Consider the following 19,846-nt stretch of genomic DNA (forward strand, 5'->3'; position numbering starts at 1 on the left):
CTATAAATGCTATAAACCTATTTTACTCACTTTCTTCCAAGGAACACAAAATGAAAAATAGTGAAGAATGTACCGTCCACCATTTTTTATACAAGAATATTGGAGACTTTTACTGTAGAACTATACAATGGCAAAAGGCACACTAAGTTTAATAAAAGTAGCCCATCCACCCTGTGTGCTAAGTTTCTAATCGTGCTCTAAAATCAAGTTGAAATTATTTTTTGTGTGTTAATAAACAGTCTACAATTTAAATTATTTGTTGAAAGTCATCACCTCTGCTGAAATCTCATTCATTCTTCAAGCATATTCAAACTTTCCATGGCATGACTAGGCATGTGAAAACCAAGTTGAAATGAGGATAAGCAAAAATAACATTTAAGCTGATGCAGAGGGGAAGATTTTCAATAAATAACTTAAATTTCAGCGTTGAGCACATAGACAGACTTATTAATTTTCAATCTCTCTGTATTTTATAAGATTTTGAATATAATTCAGGAGTTGAATATATTAATAATTTAATTCTGCTTTAATGTAGATTTTGGAGCTCTGGTCAGTATTTGTTTTCATTATTCACTAAATCTATTTTTGTGTTCTCCAGAAGAATAAACAACAAGAAGATCAGTAAGTGATGACATCTATCATTTTGGCCATTCAGACCTTATAACAGAGGACTCTACACTGCTCTGTTCAGCATCAGCGAGGGTGGTCTGTCTGGCCATGGCCTCTCGTGCAGCTAGCTGCTTTTTCTTCAGACTTTTAAGGTTATGAGAAGGAGACCACTCCTGTTAACACAAATAAATGTTATCATTTATCACATTAAAACATACATAACATCCTGGTTACTGCTGACTATAGACATTGTGACAATGTACTGGGACTCGGGAGCCCCAAACACCTGTGATACTTAAAAAATAAATAAATGTGATACTTAATAAATAAATAAATAAATAAAGTGAGTGGAATTTACATGTGCCACTCCTCCATACATACAGGCCATAAAAGGAGATGGCAAGCATCTATTCATTCAGGTTTCTGCTGAGGAGCTAAAAGCATTTTACCTACAGGGTTTACCTGCAGGAACACGTATAGTGGACAATACATCATATGAAATTAACAATAGGCAATAAAAAAAATAAAAAATAAAAAAAATAACAACAACAATAAAACTAAATATGGAGCACCCAGCCCAAGTTCACAAGCTGACATTATGAGTACTTGGCCTGGCCTTGAATTCCTCCACTGAATTCGACAGCAGCAGGGTCTCAGAGGATACATGGACAGAAAACATACCTAATACACGGAACAAAACTGGTTCAACCCAGCAATTATAAAATCTTGCAGAGGTATTGGGTTATGGTTAGCCTGCTGCTCTAAAGATGTTTGCTAGAGAGGCGTCGTTTGCACAAGCTTAGAAGGATGTGACTCCCTGTAGAGTGTGCTCTGACTCCTAAGGAACAAAGCACACCTTGGGTCTGGTATGCCAAGGAAATGGCATCCACAATCCAATGAGCCATCCTCTGTTTAATAAGAGCCTTCCCTTCCGCTTTCCATGTTGCACTGACAAAGAACACCTGCAGGTTCCCAACCCTCTTGATGGACAAGAGTGTGGCTAGTCAATTCCAGTCAATTTAATAACTGTTTTATAGCAAAGCACAGCCTTCATTGAAGCACATGTACAAAACATTACTTAAACATAGGGACATCCAATTTTCCTGTGTTAACTAGATTTTGCTATGCTTCAAAATCATCTCAAATGCTGTAATTTCTAGACGCTAACACATATTTTACCCATAGTTCAAAACAATGTAATATTTTAAGAACAAACTCTATACGCAACATGGCACATTGTGAGTTTGATACAGTACCAGGGCAGTGACAGTGGGGAAGTTCTTGGCCATCTCACGCAGAAGGGTTCCTGTGCGCACATCCCAGAGTTCCAGAGGTTTATCTCTGAACACCACCACCAGGTACTGCCTAAAGAAGACCCATGTACACATACATTTATTTTGTTCTCAAAACTTTACTTGAAATTGTCATTAGATCAAAAAGTGTTTCCTACATTAAAAGTAACCTTAGTACCCTTATGCCATGGTCTGTCTGAATACTATATACTGACTTGGAGGAAAGTGTGTTAAAACCATCTAATGTACAGGTAAATGTCAGACTTCATTGAAGCACATGCTTACACATCACTTGTAAATAGAGATGACAGAAATATTCAGGAGCACAGAAAAAATAGTCAATGCAATGCTTTGAGATTAATAAAAAAATAAAAAAAAGCTTAAGATATTAAGATCTGCTCAGATTGAATCGTATTTCATTTTGGGCGTTTTTAAAGTGTTGCGCAATTTAACCAGACACACACAATTCTGTTGAGCTTAGGAATGGAATGGCAAATCAGAAAAGTTCAGATGAGTCATCGCTGAATTCTCTCATATACACTAAAGAGCAGATGTATGTACAATGTAAATAAAATATTCATTTCTTTGTGTATAAAGCCTCAGTGATTATAACGATAGGTTCTTTTTTTTTTTTTTTTGAGAGTGCTTAAACTAACATTAGACCAATGTTAGTGATAATATCACTTTCTATATATAATTTATTCACTGTTTGAATAACCATGGAAAGGACAATTTTTTATTAAATTGTAATCACACTGAATACAAATTCAGTCCCATTAAACATTTTTTATAGCCTACATGACACCCATGTTTGGTTCTTGCCTAAAAAGATGGGTTTATGATTTTTAATACATTTGGCTGCTTTTAGCCTTACACCCGTTTCACACATACTCCGTCTGCGGTGCGTATGCGTTGCGTATTTTTTTACGCACCCATGTTAACGGATTCCAGCATTCACACTGCACGCGGTTGCGGTCCGTCAGTGCGTTCCAGGAGCAGTGCATCTGCAGCAGTGCAGCGATCGTTTACGTACCGAGTCTGTTTTTGCTGTGCTGCATGCGCTGAATTAAAATGACAGCGCATTGTTCGCGGTAAAAATTAACATGGATTGACACGGAAATGCAGTCATTTTACAATAAACGTATACTAATTAAAGCCTACTGTGTTTCACACGCAACACATGGGTTTTGGCTAGATTTAAAACAAGAAAAAGAGCAACTTTAGAGAAACAAGGCAACATTATATATGCACTTTTATAGAGGCAGAAAAAAAAAAGTTATTTAATACCCGTTGGATTTAAATGCAAAAGGCACGAGAGTCGACTGTTTCTGTCAGTGGTGAGTTTTAATTTTAAATGTTTGTGATAGCCTAACAAGAAAATTAGGCTAATGTTGTGTTTAAATGTGTTGCAGCTTGTTTCAGCAACTTATTATAAAAACCTAGCAGTCAAATGCATGAGTAATACGTTGTTTATATTTGAATTTAAATATTTCTATGAAAGAATGTTACTGTACTGTGATGAAAGAGTATCACAATGCTGAAAAAGCGGTTTTATTTTATTTTTTTTTTTTTACATGATTTGATATCAAAATAAGGGACAAATGTTGTGTTTTGTGGTTTAAACAGCTGCGGATCAGTAGCGGACTGCAAACACGTCCTGTGTGAAAGCACAATGAGTCCGTGCTGCTTCAGCACCACATAAAATAGTTCAATGAAAGAAAAGAGAGGCAGTACAGGGCTGGTTAAAGTGCACAACCTATACACCTTTAAAGAAATAATAAATGAAAGTGGTTTGTGTGTGTCTGTATTTGTCAACACAAAATGCATTGCTGTTTAGGGAAACCAAAGGGACTAAAGTGTTTAAGTGCTCACTGAGGTGTTTGCAACTGGAAAACATCTGTTACTCACTTTAGATGTGACACTTTAATCATTTCAATGGCTGGTTCATCATTACCACGCTCACCTCGAAATGCAAAGCACCGCCCTAAAAGAGAGAAAGCACAACACATTAATTTTGTGATAAATAAATAAATTAATGGATGAATGACATTTTTAACTAGCTGAACATGCTAGGTGCGCCTTTGAAAATGTCAAACTTGGAGGCACAATGACCCACGGTTAAAAATGTTAATCCAAAGCTTTTTTATTTTATTTATTTGTTATTTTACAAATTATGTGGATACTTGGAGAACAGCAAACTTCTCCTCCACTGTTGTTCAGTCGTTGCACAAGTAGGGTGTGATGGTTAGTCATTGTGGTATTTGCTCTATCTACTTTATTATAATTTTTTTATTTTACTTTTCTTCTTTTTTTATTAAATCATAGAATATGTTTCTTATTCATGGACATTATATATTTTGATGGAGTGTAGGGCTCTGTCTCAAAAGTAAAAGAAGATTAACAAGGGCTAAACCTAAATTAGTGAGGAAAAAAACAAAACAAAAAAAAAACAGAGCAAAACTCGCAGGGTTTTATTGTCCAGAAGGAGATTATTATTGAAAAAGAACAGGGTTGTAAAAGTCCCTGAAGATTTTGTTAATTGGATTAACAATATAGTTCATGCAGGGCAGAATTGTTAAGGGCTTGAAGGGTGACAAAGAAACATGAGTGGGCAGCCTGTACTATTTTGTTTTGCTTGAAAAATATGTAGCCACCACATAAAACAAGGATGGTATACAAAACATCTGACTGTTTAAACTCTTCAATTAATGAAATAATGATAACTTTTAAAGGAGTCAGTACTTGATCTTTTGACATAAAAGGTGTACGTAATGAAAATTTTGGCAGCTTGGTTTTAATAAAAGCTGTTTGTTGTCTACTAAAGAAGTTTACAGATTCTAAAATGTAACATGTTTTTATAGTACAATTGTTTAAAAAACAAACAAACAATTTTATTGTAAAATTACATTAAATGTAAATTTAGACCTATTAAAGTTATTCACTGTTTATAATATGGAAACTTTAGTAGAAACTGGTTCTCTTACGAGAGTTCTCTCATACTGCGTCTTAGCTAAGACGCTACGGGAAAAGTCTCTTTTCACGAAATACTGAAGCAAAAAATTATCCTTAATTTTGAATTGTGTAATTTTGAAATTTGAAAAAGCGCATTTGCAGCAGCACACAGCCATAGGCGAGACGGCTCGCTCGCTCATTGGCTGCTCTGCGGCAACTGCACAAGCCTATCGAGCGTAGGCTGGAGCAACATCAGACCAATGAGGGCGATTCGCGCCCTCCATGCCACTTCCCGCCGAAACGGGTGTGGCTCAGCCCTATAAAGGGAGCTCGAAAAGGCTGACTCACCTGATTTTTCATCTCTTCAGTGAAGCTCACGCATCGTTGGATCACGAGAGAAGCAAGCGCCGTCAGATAGCATCTCAGCGGGACGAGCTATTCCTGAAGCCGCTGGCCAACGCCGCCTTCCACTGCCGTTCCTGCAGCGCGTCCGGCGCCCATATCCTTTCAATTCTATTATATCCAACTGTTCTTTATGCGTGTGTGTGTGTTCACCCTGCGACACACACTCGTAAAAGAGCTTGCGTCTTTTTTAAGATGCATTCTTGCGGCTCGTGCAGAGCCCCACTCAGCGAGGGAGACCGGTACGTCATCTGTGTCTCCTGCCTGGGTGAAGATCATGCAGCGCTCGCGCTCGCTGACGGCAGATGCCCTCACTGCGAGCTGTTGCCAATGGTGACTCTGAGGACTCGCTTGGCTTTTTCTCTGAGCCTGCATTCTTCGCTGCGCTAGGCGCCGTAAAAAGCGCCGCTTCCAGCGGATTCCGGAACCGTCTTCAGCTCAACTGAGCTCGCCGGTTCGCCCTGCTTCACCGGCCTCCCCTGCATCGCTTCCCGATGGGCAGCGCCTGCTGTCTGCCGCCGCGTCTTCCAAGGAAGTCGATCTCAGGGCCGCATCGGGGGAAGAGGACACGTGCTCTCTGCTAGCTTCGGGCAGTGAGGGCTGGGCGAGCTCCGGGGATCTCGCGCCTTCTGCTCAGAAGCCCAGCAAACGAGCTGACATCGAGAAGGAGCCGATGCGAGTGCTAACGCTGGAGTGGTCTGCACCAGCGCCCCCCCCTCTCGTTCCCGGCTGGATGGTAGTTTCCTTTCGGATGAGCGTACTTCTCCGAACTCACAGCCCGCCTCATTTATTCCTGAGCTTCAGGAAGAGGTGGCAAAGGCTCGGAACGCTCCATATTCAGCGCGAACTCGTTCGTCTGTCTCACTAGCATTCTCCACACTGGATGATGCTAAAAACAGGAACTACCAGTCACTTCCGGCGGTGGAACAGGCGATAGCGTCGCCTGTTTGCCCGCCCTCTGCTGGACGGCGGACGAAAGCGGTGTTGCCATTTAAAGCCTGCCGCGTGACGTCATCTCTGCTCGCGCGAATCTTTTCTGCTGCTGGGTAGGCTGCGTCTGCACTACACACGATGGCTCAGACATGGAAAGCCCTCCGGTTCTGCAGCGAGTCGTGCTAGACCGGCCCCGCAAAGCTCTCAGCCACACCCCCCGCCTCCTGCTGCTTCATCGAAGCGCCGGTGTACGAGTTCCGCTGTGGCCGAGCTCTCACCCAAGCGCGCCACTGTTTCAATTCCAGGAATTGTGACTGTTCCAGCGTTTTCTGCAACGCGCAAGCCTGCACAGTTGCCCACTTGCATGCACACAAAAGCCGTTATCACAACAGCATCAGCAACGCAGCTAGAGTCCCCGTTCTGGCTCTACCGGCCGTCGCCCCGCGCTGCGGGGACCACGGCAGAGGATTACGGTGAGGACGGAAGCCCCGAAGCCATCCTAGCATTCCTAGGAAAGCGCCGGTGTACGAGTCGCCGCGGCCGAACTCTCACCCAAGCGCGCCGCTGTTTCAGTTCCAGGGATTGTGACTGTCTCAGCGTCTTTTGCAATGCGCAAGCCTGTACGGTTGCCCGCTTGCCTGAAAAAAAAAAAAAAAAAACTTATCACGGCTACCCAGATATTTCCCGAAAAGGTGTAATTTCTGGTGTCCCGGCCACGGCCGATGGTGCTATAAATGTAGTGACGATGCCCACTGCTCAGTGCCCATCTCCACATATAAGCACAGCCCTTCACACAGGGCTCGCGCCCATAAAAGCGACTCAGGTCGATCGCGCGCACTACATAGTAAACGTGCCCACTCCTCAGTGCCCACAAACACTATGTCACACATGTCATGTGGTTTCTGTAGAAACGAAACCCGTGCACGTTTGTTATGCCCAGGCAGGCAGCGAGTCTAAAGCAGTAAATGTGCACGCTTACAGTCCACAATTACTCACAGACAGCACGAGTCCCACGGGACCCGCTCAGCCCTCCCTCACTCGGTTAAGCACCGTGGAGGGGTCGAGGACGAGCGTTCTGCCCGCTGTGATCAGCGCGCTCCCCGCCTCAAATGTCACAGGCTTAACGCCCATGTTAGAGCACATTGAAGCGCTGCCGTTGCCCAGCCAACAGAGCGCGCTTCGCATCCAAGCCCTAGCCATTCATGCAGACGCATGGTCAGCGCTTCCAGGGGTTTCGGATTGGGTGCTAGACATTATGAAGGGAGGCTACTTGCTACAGTTTTTTCGACGCCCCCCGCGCTTTTTAGCGCGCGTCGAAACTACGGACCACAAGTTCTCAATGGGATTAAGATCTGGGGAGTTTCCAGGCCATGGACCCAAAATTTCAACATTCTGGTCCCCGAGCCACTTAGTTATCACTTTTGCCTTATGGCACGGTGCTCCATCGTGCTGGAAAATGCATTGTTCTTCACCAAACTGTTGTTGGATTGTTGGAAGAAGTTGCTGTTGGAGGGTGTTTTGGTACCATTCTTTATTCATGGCTGTGTTTTTGGGCAGAATTGTGAGTGAGCCCACTCCCTTGGATGAGAAGCAATCCCACACATGAATGGTGTCAGGATGCTTTACTGTTGGCATGACACAGGACTGATGGTAGCGCTCACCTTTTCTTCTCCGGACAAGCCTTTTTCCAGATGCCCCAAACAATCGGAAAGGGGCTTCATCAGAGAATATGACTTTGCCACAGTCCTCAACAGTCCATTCACTATACTTTCTGCAGAAGATCAATCTGTCCCTGATGTTTTTTTTTGGAGAGAAGTGGCTTCTTTGCTGCCCTTCTTGACACCAGGCCATCTTTCAAAAGTCTTCGCCTCACTGTGCGTGCAGATGCGCTCACATCTGCCTGCTGCCATTCCTGAGCAAGCTCTGCACTGGTAGCACTCCAATCCCGCAGCTGAATCCTCTTTAGGAGACGATCCTGGCACTTGCTGGACTTTCTTGGACGCCCTGAAGCCTTCTTTAAAAGAACTGAACCTCTTTCCTTGAAGTTCTTGATGATCCTATAAATTGTTGATTTAGGTGCAATCTTAGTAGCCACACTATCCTTGCCTGTGAAGCCATTTTTATGCAACGCAATGATGGCTGCACACGTTTCTTTGCAGGTCACCATGGTTAACAATGGAAGAACAATGATTTCAAGCATCACCCTCCTTTTAACATGTCAAGTCTGCCATTCTAACCCAATCAGCCTGACATAATGATCTCCAGCCTTGTGCTCGTCAACATTCTCACCTGAGTTAACAAGATGAAATGCAGTGGAAAGGTTTTTTTGGGATTAAGTTAATTTTCATGGCAAAGAAGGACTATGCAATTCATCTGATCACTCTTCATAACATTTTGGAATATATGCAAATTGCTATTATAAAAACTTAAGCAGCAACTTTTCCAATTTCCAATATTTATGTAATTCTCAAAACTTTTGGCCATGACTGTATATACTACCTGTCCTCTGTTTTTGTGTGGGGATCGTGACAATATATATATAGAGAAACAAATGTTAATGATGAATCCCCTGTGATGTTTGTACTGGCTACTGTATACAGGCCACCAGGGCACCATACAGACTATATTAAAGAGTTTACTGATTAAAGAGTTTGCATCCGAGTTAGTGCTGGCTGCAGATAAAGTTTTAATTGCTGGTGATTTTAATATCCATGTTGATAATGAAAAAGATCCATTGGGATCAGCATTTTTAGACACTCGGAACTCTATTGGGGTTAGACAACATGTCTCAGGACCTACTCATTGTCGAAATCATACTCTAAGGCCCAATCCCAATTCTATTTTATACCCCTTCCCCTTCCCCTCCGCCTACCCATTCCCCTTGTCCCTTGAAACAGATTATATATATATAATAGTATTTAGTATTTTCACATATAGGTAGATTTTTTTTTAAATTTGTACTACTGTCTGTTCAAAATAAATGGAAAGAAACCAAGCATAATAGATTTTTTTTTTTTCCTGTTGTACCGAAATTGTATCGAACCATGACCACCGAAACAAGGTATGTACCAAACCATGACATCTGTGTATCATCCCACCCCATTATATAATTAAGGTAACTATATAGTATACTGGTAACTATAAACCCTTCACCTTCCCCAGCACCACCTGTATAGATCTGCTATGGTTAATTTCATGTATGTTACATGTGCAGCAGCATAATTTCTGTGGATGTACTGGCAGCAGCAGCAGTGTGGCAGATCTATTCCGCCAAAACCAAATACATTAACATTGTCATGTCCATACCATGCCAATCTTTCCAAGAGTTGACATGATAGAAATAGTTATCATTATTGTTAGCTTTCTTGGTATGAATGGGTATAATTTTTCCAATCACCATGAAAATACCAGTGTGCAATATAGGTTTCTGTGTGTATGTTTTACCTGTGCGCAAGTCCACATGTTGCAGTTCATTCCTCACAAGCCCAAGGTTGTTGGGAACAGAGGTGGCAAAGGACAGAAAACTAGTCAAACTAACCCATTCGATTCCTCTGCAAGAGATGAGGATTTCAGAGAACAAAATTAGAACATTTCATCTTTAAATCTAATAAGCAGAGACTCATATTTTATTAATTTTGCATTGATACAGCTCTTTTCATGTTACTGTGATGTTGCTTTTTAAAGGCAGGGTAAGTGATTTGGTTAAAAAACATTTTTGTTATGCCGTTTGATAGTATCTTTACATCCCAATAACATACACTAAGTTACGTGGTCTAAATGTATTTATATACAGTATCTTTATATTGAACTATAAAATATTCATCCAACCATATTGCTTGTTCCAAGGGCTACAATAGGCAGTCCAATCATTTTAGATTAGTCTACCCCCAAAGATTACTGTTATAAACATGAGCTGCGTCCAAAAGGTAAAGGGGGAGGTGTTGCTTCAATTTATAACAATGTTTTCAGGATTTCTCAGAGGGAAGGCTTCAACTATAACTTGTTTGAAGTAATAGTGCTTCATATAACATTATCCAGAGAAACAAATGTTAATGATGAATCCCCTGTGATGTTTGTACTGGCTACTGTATACAGGCCACCAAGGCACCATACAGACTATATTAAAGAGTTTGCTGATTTTGCATCCGAGTTAGTGCTCGCTCCAGATAAAGTTTTAATTGCTTGTGATTTTAATATCCATGTTGATAATGAAAAAGATCTATTGGGATCAGCATTTTTAGAAAAATTTTTGAAGTGTGGTCCCGAAAAATCTTCGTTTGAAGGGCTATCTGGCCCTTCCCCTTCCCCCTACCCCTAAATCTAATACTGTCACATGGAATTGACGTTGATAGTGTTGAAATTATGAAGCCAAGGGATGATATCTCAGATCATTATGTAGTTTTGTGCAAACTTCATATAGCTAAAACTGTAAATTAGTGTTGTCAAGATACCAAAATTATTGTTTCGATACCGACACCAAGTCAAGAATTGCGATTTCGATACTTTTTCGATACTTTTCCTGAAAGGGTAAAATACACTCTCAAATATCATTGCTGTGCTTTATTTTAAAACCGGGACAATATTCTAATCATATAACACACTAATAAATGAACATAAGAACATATATTAATATATATGTTAAACATTTGAACAAAATATGAAATATCAAAATCTAAAAAAAAAAAAAAAAAATAGAGAAACATTCAATGTAAAAAAAGAATACATTTAGCAGCATTATCTTAGTTATCATAAGAAACATAAGAGTAATAACTATCTTGATTCTGAACTTTGAATAAAAATATGAACAGCAATTATATTAAACAATGTTTCTGAACTCAGAAGATTAAATAGCAAAATATAAATAATATCTATTTAAGCAATGGCATTCAAGGTAAAAAATAAAAAATAAATCATTCTCGTTTACGTAATCCACTGGCTCATATTTCTCGTTCACTGAAGTTCCTCCCTCCACAGCATCGCATGAGCGGAGTGCTATTAGAAGTGCATTCACAGCTCATGAACAGCTCTGTGAACTGTTTCATCCTGTCAAAGAGTTACTCAACCTCGAGCCAATAGCTTTCGAGTATGAGATGTCATGGAGTATGTGATTTGTTGAATGTAGTGAATGAGTCTGCCCTTCACTGAATGAGATCGAGAGATCTTCTCATTCGTTAACAAGTTGAATGTACTGACACATCTCGTTCGTGAATGAAATGATTGAGATTATATTACTGGGTCAGTGAGCATGTAAATCTCGATCAGCAATCAGCAGATACAAAGTGCAGTTATAGGTACTGTGCACATATGCTTGTTTTAATATTTAGCAAACAGAACATAACTCCACGTTTAATCCCCAATTTATTAATGTGAATATATTATAATATGAACTGTCTGACCAAACAATTAAAATGTTAATTATGCAAGAAAACCTCATGCTTCATTCATCTGAACAACTTATTTAGAATATTTAATTAATGTGATTATGCACACATTTTAATAAAGCCAAATCAGTTTTTGTCACATGGTTATGAGACAAACCGTGCATCACTAATGCAGCCATCTCGCTGTAGTGTTTGTCAAATGACAGCTGGAGCTTCTTTGCTGTGTGCGTGAGGAGAAAAAACACAGACGTCCATTGGGAGGCACTGGAAGCGTGCGTTGCACACACCGACATCTTACAAATCTGGAACGCGGTCATTCTTTGAAGTATCGATACTAATAAATTTAGGAATCGTGACGTTTTTAATTTCCGAGAATCGCAATACTTTTGAAGTATTAGTGCACCGTGCAACCATACTGTAAATTCTACTTGTTACAAGTATGGTAGAACCATCACTTCTACCACAAAAGACTGCTTTTAAAGTAATCTTCCTCATGTATCCCAATTCCTTAGCATATCCAAAACTTTAGAACAACTTGATGATGTAACAGACTCTGGATTCTCTCTTTTCTAGCATTTTAATTACAGTTGCTCCTTTACGCTTAAGGAAAGTTAAGGAAAACAGTCTGTGACACCATGGTATAATGAGCACACTTGCACCCTAAAGAGAGCAGCCCGGAAAATGGAGTGCAGCTGGAGGAAAACAAAACTAGAGGTATTTCATATTGCTTGACAGGAAAGTAACCTATCCTACAGAAAAGCATTAAAAACTGCTAGATCTGATTACTTTTCTTCTCTTTTAGAAGAAAACAAAAATAACCCCAGTTATTTATTCAACACAGTGGCTAAATTGACGAATAATAAAGCATCAACTTTACAGACTTTTAAATTAAATGTTCCCTCCTGGTGGAATGACCTCCCCAACTCAATCTGGACAGCTGAGTCCTTAGCCATCTTCAAGAATCGGCTTAAAACACATCTCTTCCATCTTTATTTGACCCTCTAACTTTAACACTCACTATTCTAATTCTATTCTTTAAAAAAATCTAACTACCTTTCTAATCTTTTTATATTCTATTTTCTTTTCATTAATTATGCAATCGTATGTGTGTGTGTATGTGTAAAGACCTCTAACACTAGCTTGCTCTATTCTTTTTTTATTCTATCTGTTTTCTTTATATTATATTATTTAAAATCCCATGCTAGGTGTACTGTGTTAACCTAACTGAGACTTTTTATAGCACTTATATATTATTGCTCTTTTTGTTGTTTTTGATTGCTTCCACTGTCCTCATCTGTTAAGTCGCTTTGGATAAAAGCGTCTGCTAAATGAAAAAATGTAAATGTAATCAACAAGTGTTGACATTTCCAAACATCACAGCAGTAATGACTTTATGAACTACTTTACTTCTAAGATCGATACTATTAGAGATAAAATTGTAACCATGCAGCCGTCAGCTACAATATCGTATCAGATAGCATGCTATAGATTGAACTGCTTGTTTCCTGTGACCAGAGGAGAATTGACCCCCTGACTAAGCCTGGTTTCTCTTAAGGTTTTTTCTCCATTCTGTAACCGATGGAGTTTTGGTTCTTTGCTGCTGTCGCCTCTGGCTTGCTTAGTTGGGGACACTTCATTTATAGTGATATTGTCGACTTGTGCACAGATACTATTTAAACTGAACTGAGCTGGATGATGAATTCAATGATGAACTGCCTTTAACTGTCATTATTGACACACTGTTTTCCTAATTAATGTTGTTCAGTTGTTTTGAAACAATTTTTGTTTAAAGCTCTATATAAATAAAGGTGACTTGACTCAGCTTGACTTGACATATGTCGTAAAGCAGGTCACACCCTTCCACTTGCAGGGGATGTGTGTACCGACCTTAACACAAAACTTGCCGAGTGTGGTTCTTGTGGCTAGTAGGCTACTCAAGTAGCAGCGGCAGTAGAATTCATCCAGTTAAGAGGTGTTCTACCACCTATTTTTTTAAGGTTCAAAAATGACAGTTTTGCTTTAAAAACTCAAATTCATTTATAATAATTTAAACAAGGTGTTGAAATTAATTTGAGTGCTAATTTATAATGTTCAATCAATGATTGGTGTATTATCTGGGCAATGCTGAAGCTTCGCTTCACAAAGAACAATGCCATTGATTCAATGCATTAAAGGTCCTATGACATGAAAATTTCACTTTCTGAGGTTTTTTAACATTAATATGAGTTCCCCTAGCCTGTATATATTCCCCAAGTTTCTAGAAATTTTAATCGGTGTAAATCGAGATTTTGCTATCTTTCTCTGCCTTCGAGAAAATGGAAGCTCAACCGGGCTACAGTACAGCTACAGTATCGCATCAGATAGCATGCTATAGATTGCCTGAGGAACAATTCCACTCATTCTTTACTATAGGAGATGAAGAATAGTACAAACTTCTATATATACCCCAAGGTTTTGAATGGTATAGTGTATATTGTTACACTTGGAGTAAGACTGGAGTAATGATGCTGAAAATTTAGGTTTGATCACAGGAATAAATTAAATTTTAAAATATGTTAAAATAGAAACCAGTTATTTTAAAAGTAAAAATATTGAACAACATTACTGCTTTAAATCGAGTGTAAATCGAGATTTTGCTATCTTTCTCTGCCTTTGAGAAAATGGAAGCTCAACCGGGCTGATCTTGATTCTCCTCCTTGTGACGTTATAAGGAGAAATGTTAGCTCCCCTTTCTCTGCTTTGCCTGCCCAAATATTTACATATAATTCAGTCGCAATGTCAGCACAGGCATTACAAACAGACTTTTATGATATGGATTCGACAGCACCACCACAAACAGTGTTCATTAATGCCTGATCTGTGATCAGTGATTTCTGATGTGTAGCTAATTATTCAAGTTCACACAGACTTTCTTTCTAAATCGTTTAATACTGTTTATGCATCAGTGAATCAAGCCAGTGACTATACGATCAACTTCACGTTGTTTCTCTTAGTAGCATGAAACAAATCTGTTATTTAAATTGTGATTTAACTACAGAGAGCGATCAAAGAACGCTCCCTTTTTTTCTGGAGCTCTCACACATCGCGAGTACATCTGCACTCTTGCCTAAACTGCCGTTACAATGAATGACGCTGTTATGCTGCACAACAAAGCTCTTACTGTATTCATGTGTTTGCTGTTAGTTGTGGTGAAAGCATTTTGTGAGAGAAAACGTGTTGCAATAATGACGAGATCGCTGTATTCACGCGATAAACAGACTCTGTCTACTCAATGCTCATCACTGCACCCTTTCATGTGATGGGAAAAGATCGAAAAAATAATTATATAATCAACACTTCCACGATTCGTTAATCTCGACAGCTGTAATAGTATATATATATATATATATATTTGAGAGGGGTTCCACGTGTAATACACATTTCATATGCAAAGATGTCAGCCAATCACAACAGTTGTCGTTTACTCGGAGTCTCACAGCAGACACGCCCCTTCAAACAGAGCATTCAAGCCAGAGGGCTAATATCAGGATATAAAAATGCTTTTTATTTCTAAATTTTAAATGTAAAAATCATACTAACAATATAAGTACACCTAAGGAAACATTAAAAAGCATTTAAAGAAAAAGAAATAATCCATGTCATGGGACCTTTAAACAGCTCTGACGCCAGTCGTGGAAAATCCCCTTAAATGCTGAGAGGATGCTATTGCAAAGATATTGCTTCCATCTTCTGAAAATTGATGGCAAATAGTTTTTTATGTTAATTTTCAACATTTCTACATTTTCTACAACGTGCAAGTGTGTTAAATGAATCGGGTCTTGGGTTGGTCCTCAAGTTTTCGGATCCAAGTGTGGCCATAAAGACCTCTTGATGTAAAAATAAATAAATAAAAAAAAGAGCTATTTGATGTAAAATTATTACTCTCTTCACTCTTGCTATGATTATCAATTTATTGAACATTCAATATACATGAATTAAGTATAAAACAAAAATAACTTACCGTAATTTCCACACTATAAGGCGCACTTAAAAGCCTTTAATTTTCTAAAAACCGACAGTGCGCCTTATAATCTGGAGCGCCTTATATATGGATAAAGGTTTTGTTGACATTCCCTTTAGCACAGCTCCATCTAGTGGATGCATAACGCAAACCCAGTAAAACGTTTGACTGAAGTATCTTCTATTCTATGCACTTCATAATCCGGTGCGCCCTATATATGAAAACAGTTCTAAAATAGGCCATTCATTGAAGGTGCGCTTTATAATCCAGTGCGCCTTATAGTGCGGAAAATACGGTAATGAGGCATTGTGCTTCTTCGACACTCTTAAATGTCAAATATCAACACATTTTAAGCTTAGGAATAAGCAGCTCTATCTTTAGGAACTTTTAGTGTCTTGGAAATCTTCAAGAAGCCTTAGACTTTCTAATGTAATAAAATTATTTCTTCTTTGTTATGTTAACTTTGTCATAGTTGCTACTTAACTTTAGCACACATATGGGCAATGTTTATGCATGTGTAACAGCTCAAGCTAATTTATCTATCTTTTATACATTTATTATAGATCTTGTGGAAATATGAAAATATATATAAAACAGAAATTTGATTGATTTCATGATTTGTTCACTTATTTTTCTAAATTTCTATACAAATAGGTTGCAATAACACTTTGTTTTACACTTATGTTCTGTGTACATATCTTCGACTTGTTATTTACAATAACTGGGTAATAACTAATTACTAATCCTGAACATACACCTAAACCTAACCTTGACCATGTAGTTACCTTATATTCCCCAGCACTTGCATATGTAAGTACACTCTAAGTGCAGAAAGAGTAATGGTTAACTTGAATCACGTGTGCCTTAATAACCAATCACATTACAGTCTTGACGCTATTGGCTTTCGTTCAGATTTGTGCGGAACTCAATCGTCATTAATAGTTACATAGGAATAAATGATAAGTGCCATTAACTGAATCCCGCCTGTCTTATATATATATATATATATATATATATATAACATTCTTCAGTGTAAACTCTACAAATAGTTAAACCCAAAAGTATTGTATAGTGTAAAATATGCTGAAGATTAGACAGTAGGCCGTAGATTAATGAAATGATGATCTGTTTCCTCTTTTTTTTTATGTAGTGAAGCCTCTCCTCCATTGACATCCAAAAAAAAATAATAATAATAATACAAATAATAAAAAAAAAAATGCCTCTGGTCTCCTTTTCCATGTATTGCCAAAGTGGAAGCGTTAGCATAAGCAGTCGTGCTTTTTTGGCTAAAGACTGCAGGCTTGCCTTCTAGCGGCTTTGGTTTAGCTCTAACCCTAATTAAACACACCTGAACCAACTAATCAAGGTCCTCAGACTCACTAGAGACTTCAGGGCAAGCAAGGTGGACCTGATGGACCTCAAGGAGCAAGACTGGACACCTCTGGTCTATGTTGAAGGTTGGTTGTGTTACTTCCCTTGCGAGTTTCTCCTGTACAGTGCCAGTTTTTGTTTTTATATGATTTTTTATATAGCAAATAAAATATAGCTCATTATTTAATCTCTCCCGTGATGTGGCAAGAACAATTTGTTTAAAGAATGGCAATAAAAATAATCTAAATTACACCAGCATATTAAGTTATGTGTTAAATAATGTTCTTATTCCTTCCTTTTTTGTGAAGTGGTGGCATAAATAGAAGCTATAATCAAAAGTTTAAATTGTATTAGATGCCAGATGAAGTTGGTACCAAAATACAAATAATAAACAGAAATAAATATATCGGCAAGAATTGCCGGCTTTGTCTGGATATCTTTCTTGCAATTCACTGGTTTGCAATTCACTGGAATTAACCACTTCTGTTTTTTATGAAATGCACTTGCCATTATGAATTATGACACAGCTTGAATTGTTAGTACATTGTGTTCAGTTGCCACTATTTTATGATATTCTAACACCAACAGAATGCATGTACAGGTCTAAGATACCAGAGTAAAACATGGCTTCTTACCTGACTTCACAAGAATGGACACTTAGCTCTTTGTGCAGGAGGCCACTGGTCAGGTTGTACACCAGCACAGAGCCATTGCTGGTACCTAATAGGCAAACACACAAAACACACAAATGAATGCTGCAGTTGGCTAGTTAATATGACTGGATTATTATTTCAATCATCCTCAGTAAGTCATTATTATTAATAATAATAATAATAATAAAAATAATTGGTATTTATTTAGTTGTTGTTGTATTTCCTGTCAACAGATCACAGTTTTCATTCTAATCACTTTAATTATTACTTACATACATTTTTTTTTGTTTTGTCTTTTATTGCAAATACCAATCATCATAATCCTCATCATACCAAAAAAAAATATAATAATAATAATAATAATAATAAATATTAAACATCATCAAAAATCTCTAATGACACTGTTCACAAAACATTCTGCTCAGACTGAACAGAACATCATTCATCCAATCAGTGGAGGAAAAAGAGTCAGATCTGGCACTGAGAAGAGATTTTAGTGAGAGCAAATGAGGAAGTCTATAAGAGGAAGTGAACTGTTTCAGAGGGCTGAGTGATGTGACAGAACAGAGTCTGTGTAACGGTTTATGTTAAGGGTAGGTTTTTCTGTTAGCTATCATAGAAATGTGCAGATAAAATGAATTAATCATGATTCTACTTCTTATGGAACAGCAGTGATATTATTGATCCTTGCATGTTCATTAATGTGTTTTATTAAATTGTGACCATACATCAGCTGAATTCCACTGAAAACAATTGAACAAGCACAACTGAAGTTGTGACCAGCAAACATCATACATAGATGCAATGCACTGACCAGTGACAACACATCGACAAATCTGTGCAACCCTAAATTGAATTGTGATGTGTTTCAAATTATGAGGTTGTTGGTGATACCCAGTCCTAAAATAGATATGTATGGTGGCCGAGATAGATCATGGCACTGAAGAAACTGGAGAAATAAAAAAAAAGCACCAGCAAAAAAAAGAAAACATCATCAGTTTGACAACACACGTGCTGCAAATAAACAAATAGCAACCAAATACATTCTGAGGACTTATGAAGTCCTTAAACTGTATTATATTTTCCAGTACATTTACATTTATTAATTTAGCAGACCCTTTTATCCAAAGCGACTTACAGATGAGGAAAGTGGAAGCAATCAAAAACAACAAAAAGAGCAATGATATATAAGTGCTATAACAAGTCTCAGTTAGGTTAACACAGTACACCTAGCATGAGATTTTAAATAATATAATAAATAAAAAGAAAACAGATAGAATAAAAAAGAATAGAGCAAGCTAGTGTTAGAGGTCTTTACATATACACACAAACACACACATACAGTTGCATAATTAATGAAAAGAAAATAGAATACAAAAAGATTAGAAAGGTAGTTAGATTTTTTTTTAAAGAATAGAATTAGAATAGTGAGTGTTAAAGTTAGACAGTCAAATAAAAATGGAAGCGATGTGTTTTAAGCCGATTCTTGAAGATGGCTAAAGACTCAGCTGCCCGGATCGAGTTGGGGAGGTCATTCCACCAGGAGGGAACATTTAATTTAAAAGTCCGTAAAAGTGACTTTGTGCTTCTTCGGGATGGCACAATCAAACGACGTTCACTTGCAGAATGCAAGCTTCTAGAGGGCACATAAGTCTGAAGTAACAAATTTAGGTAAATGGGTGCAGAGCCATTGGTAGTTCTGTAGGCAAACATCAATGCCTTGAATTTAATGCGAGCAGCTATTGGAAGCCAGTGCAAATTGATAAACAGAGGTGTGACGTGTATTCTTTTTGGCTCATTATATATGTTACCCTTGGGAGATATCATCAGGAAACATGGTGTTAGCTTTCACTGTTATGCTGATGATACTCAGCTCTATATTTCTTCGCAGCCCGGTGAAACACACCAATTTGAAAAACTAATGGATTGCATAGTCGATATAAAAAACTGGATGACGAGTAATTTCTTACTGCTAAATTCTGAAAAAACAGAGGTGTTAATTATAGGACCTAAAAACTCTGCTTGTAATAACCTAGAACACTGTCTAAGACTTGATGGTTGCTCTGTCAATTCTTCATCATCAGTTAGGAACCTAGGTGTGCTATTTGATTGCAATCTTTCCTTAGAAAGCCACGTTTCTAGCATTTGTAAAACTGCATTTTTCCATCTCAAAAATATATCTAAATTACGGCCTATGCTCTCAATGTCAAATGCAGAAATGTTAATCCATGCATTTATGACCTCAAGGTTAGA

The 19,846-nt window shown here is 38.3% G+C and overlaps 1 protein-coding gene across 1 annotated transcript in view; it reads right to left on the reverse strand.

The window, feature by feature from the left end:
- wdr11 (WD repeat domain 11) overlaps positions 1-19,846 on the reverse strand; it is a 226,446-nt gene that overhangs the window by 108,952 nt on the left and 97,648 nt on the right. Inside the window, exons 11-15 of the mRNA XM_059518127.1 lie at positions 17,576-17,660; positions 9,633-9,739; positions 3,810-3,885; positions 1,866-1,974; positions 658-782 (exon numbers count right to left, since the gene is read on the reverse strand). Coding sequence (XP_059374110.1) covers positions 658-782; positions 1,866-1,974; positions 3,810-3,885; positions 9,633-9,739; positions 17,576-17,660 — 502 coding nt within the window. The remainder of the gene's footprint in view (positions 1-657; positions 783-1,865; positions 1,975-3,809; positions 3,886-9,632; positions 9,740-17,575; positions 17,661-19,846) is intronic.

Source organism: Carassius carassius, chromosome 30, assembly GCF_963082965.1.
Source record: "Carassius carassius chromosome 30, fCarCar2.1, whole genome shotgun sequence".
NCBI lineage: Eukaryota > Metazoa > Chordata > Actinopteri > Cypriniformes > Cyprinidae > Carassius > Carassius carassius.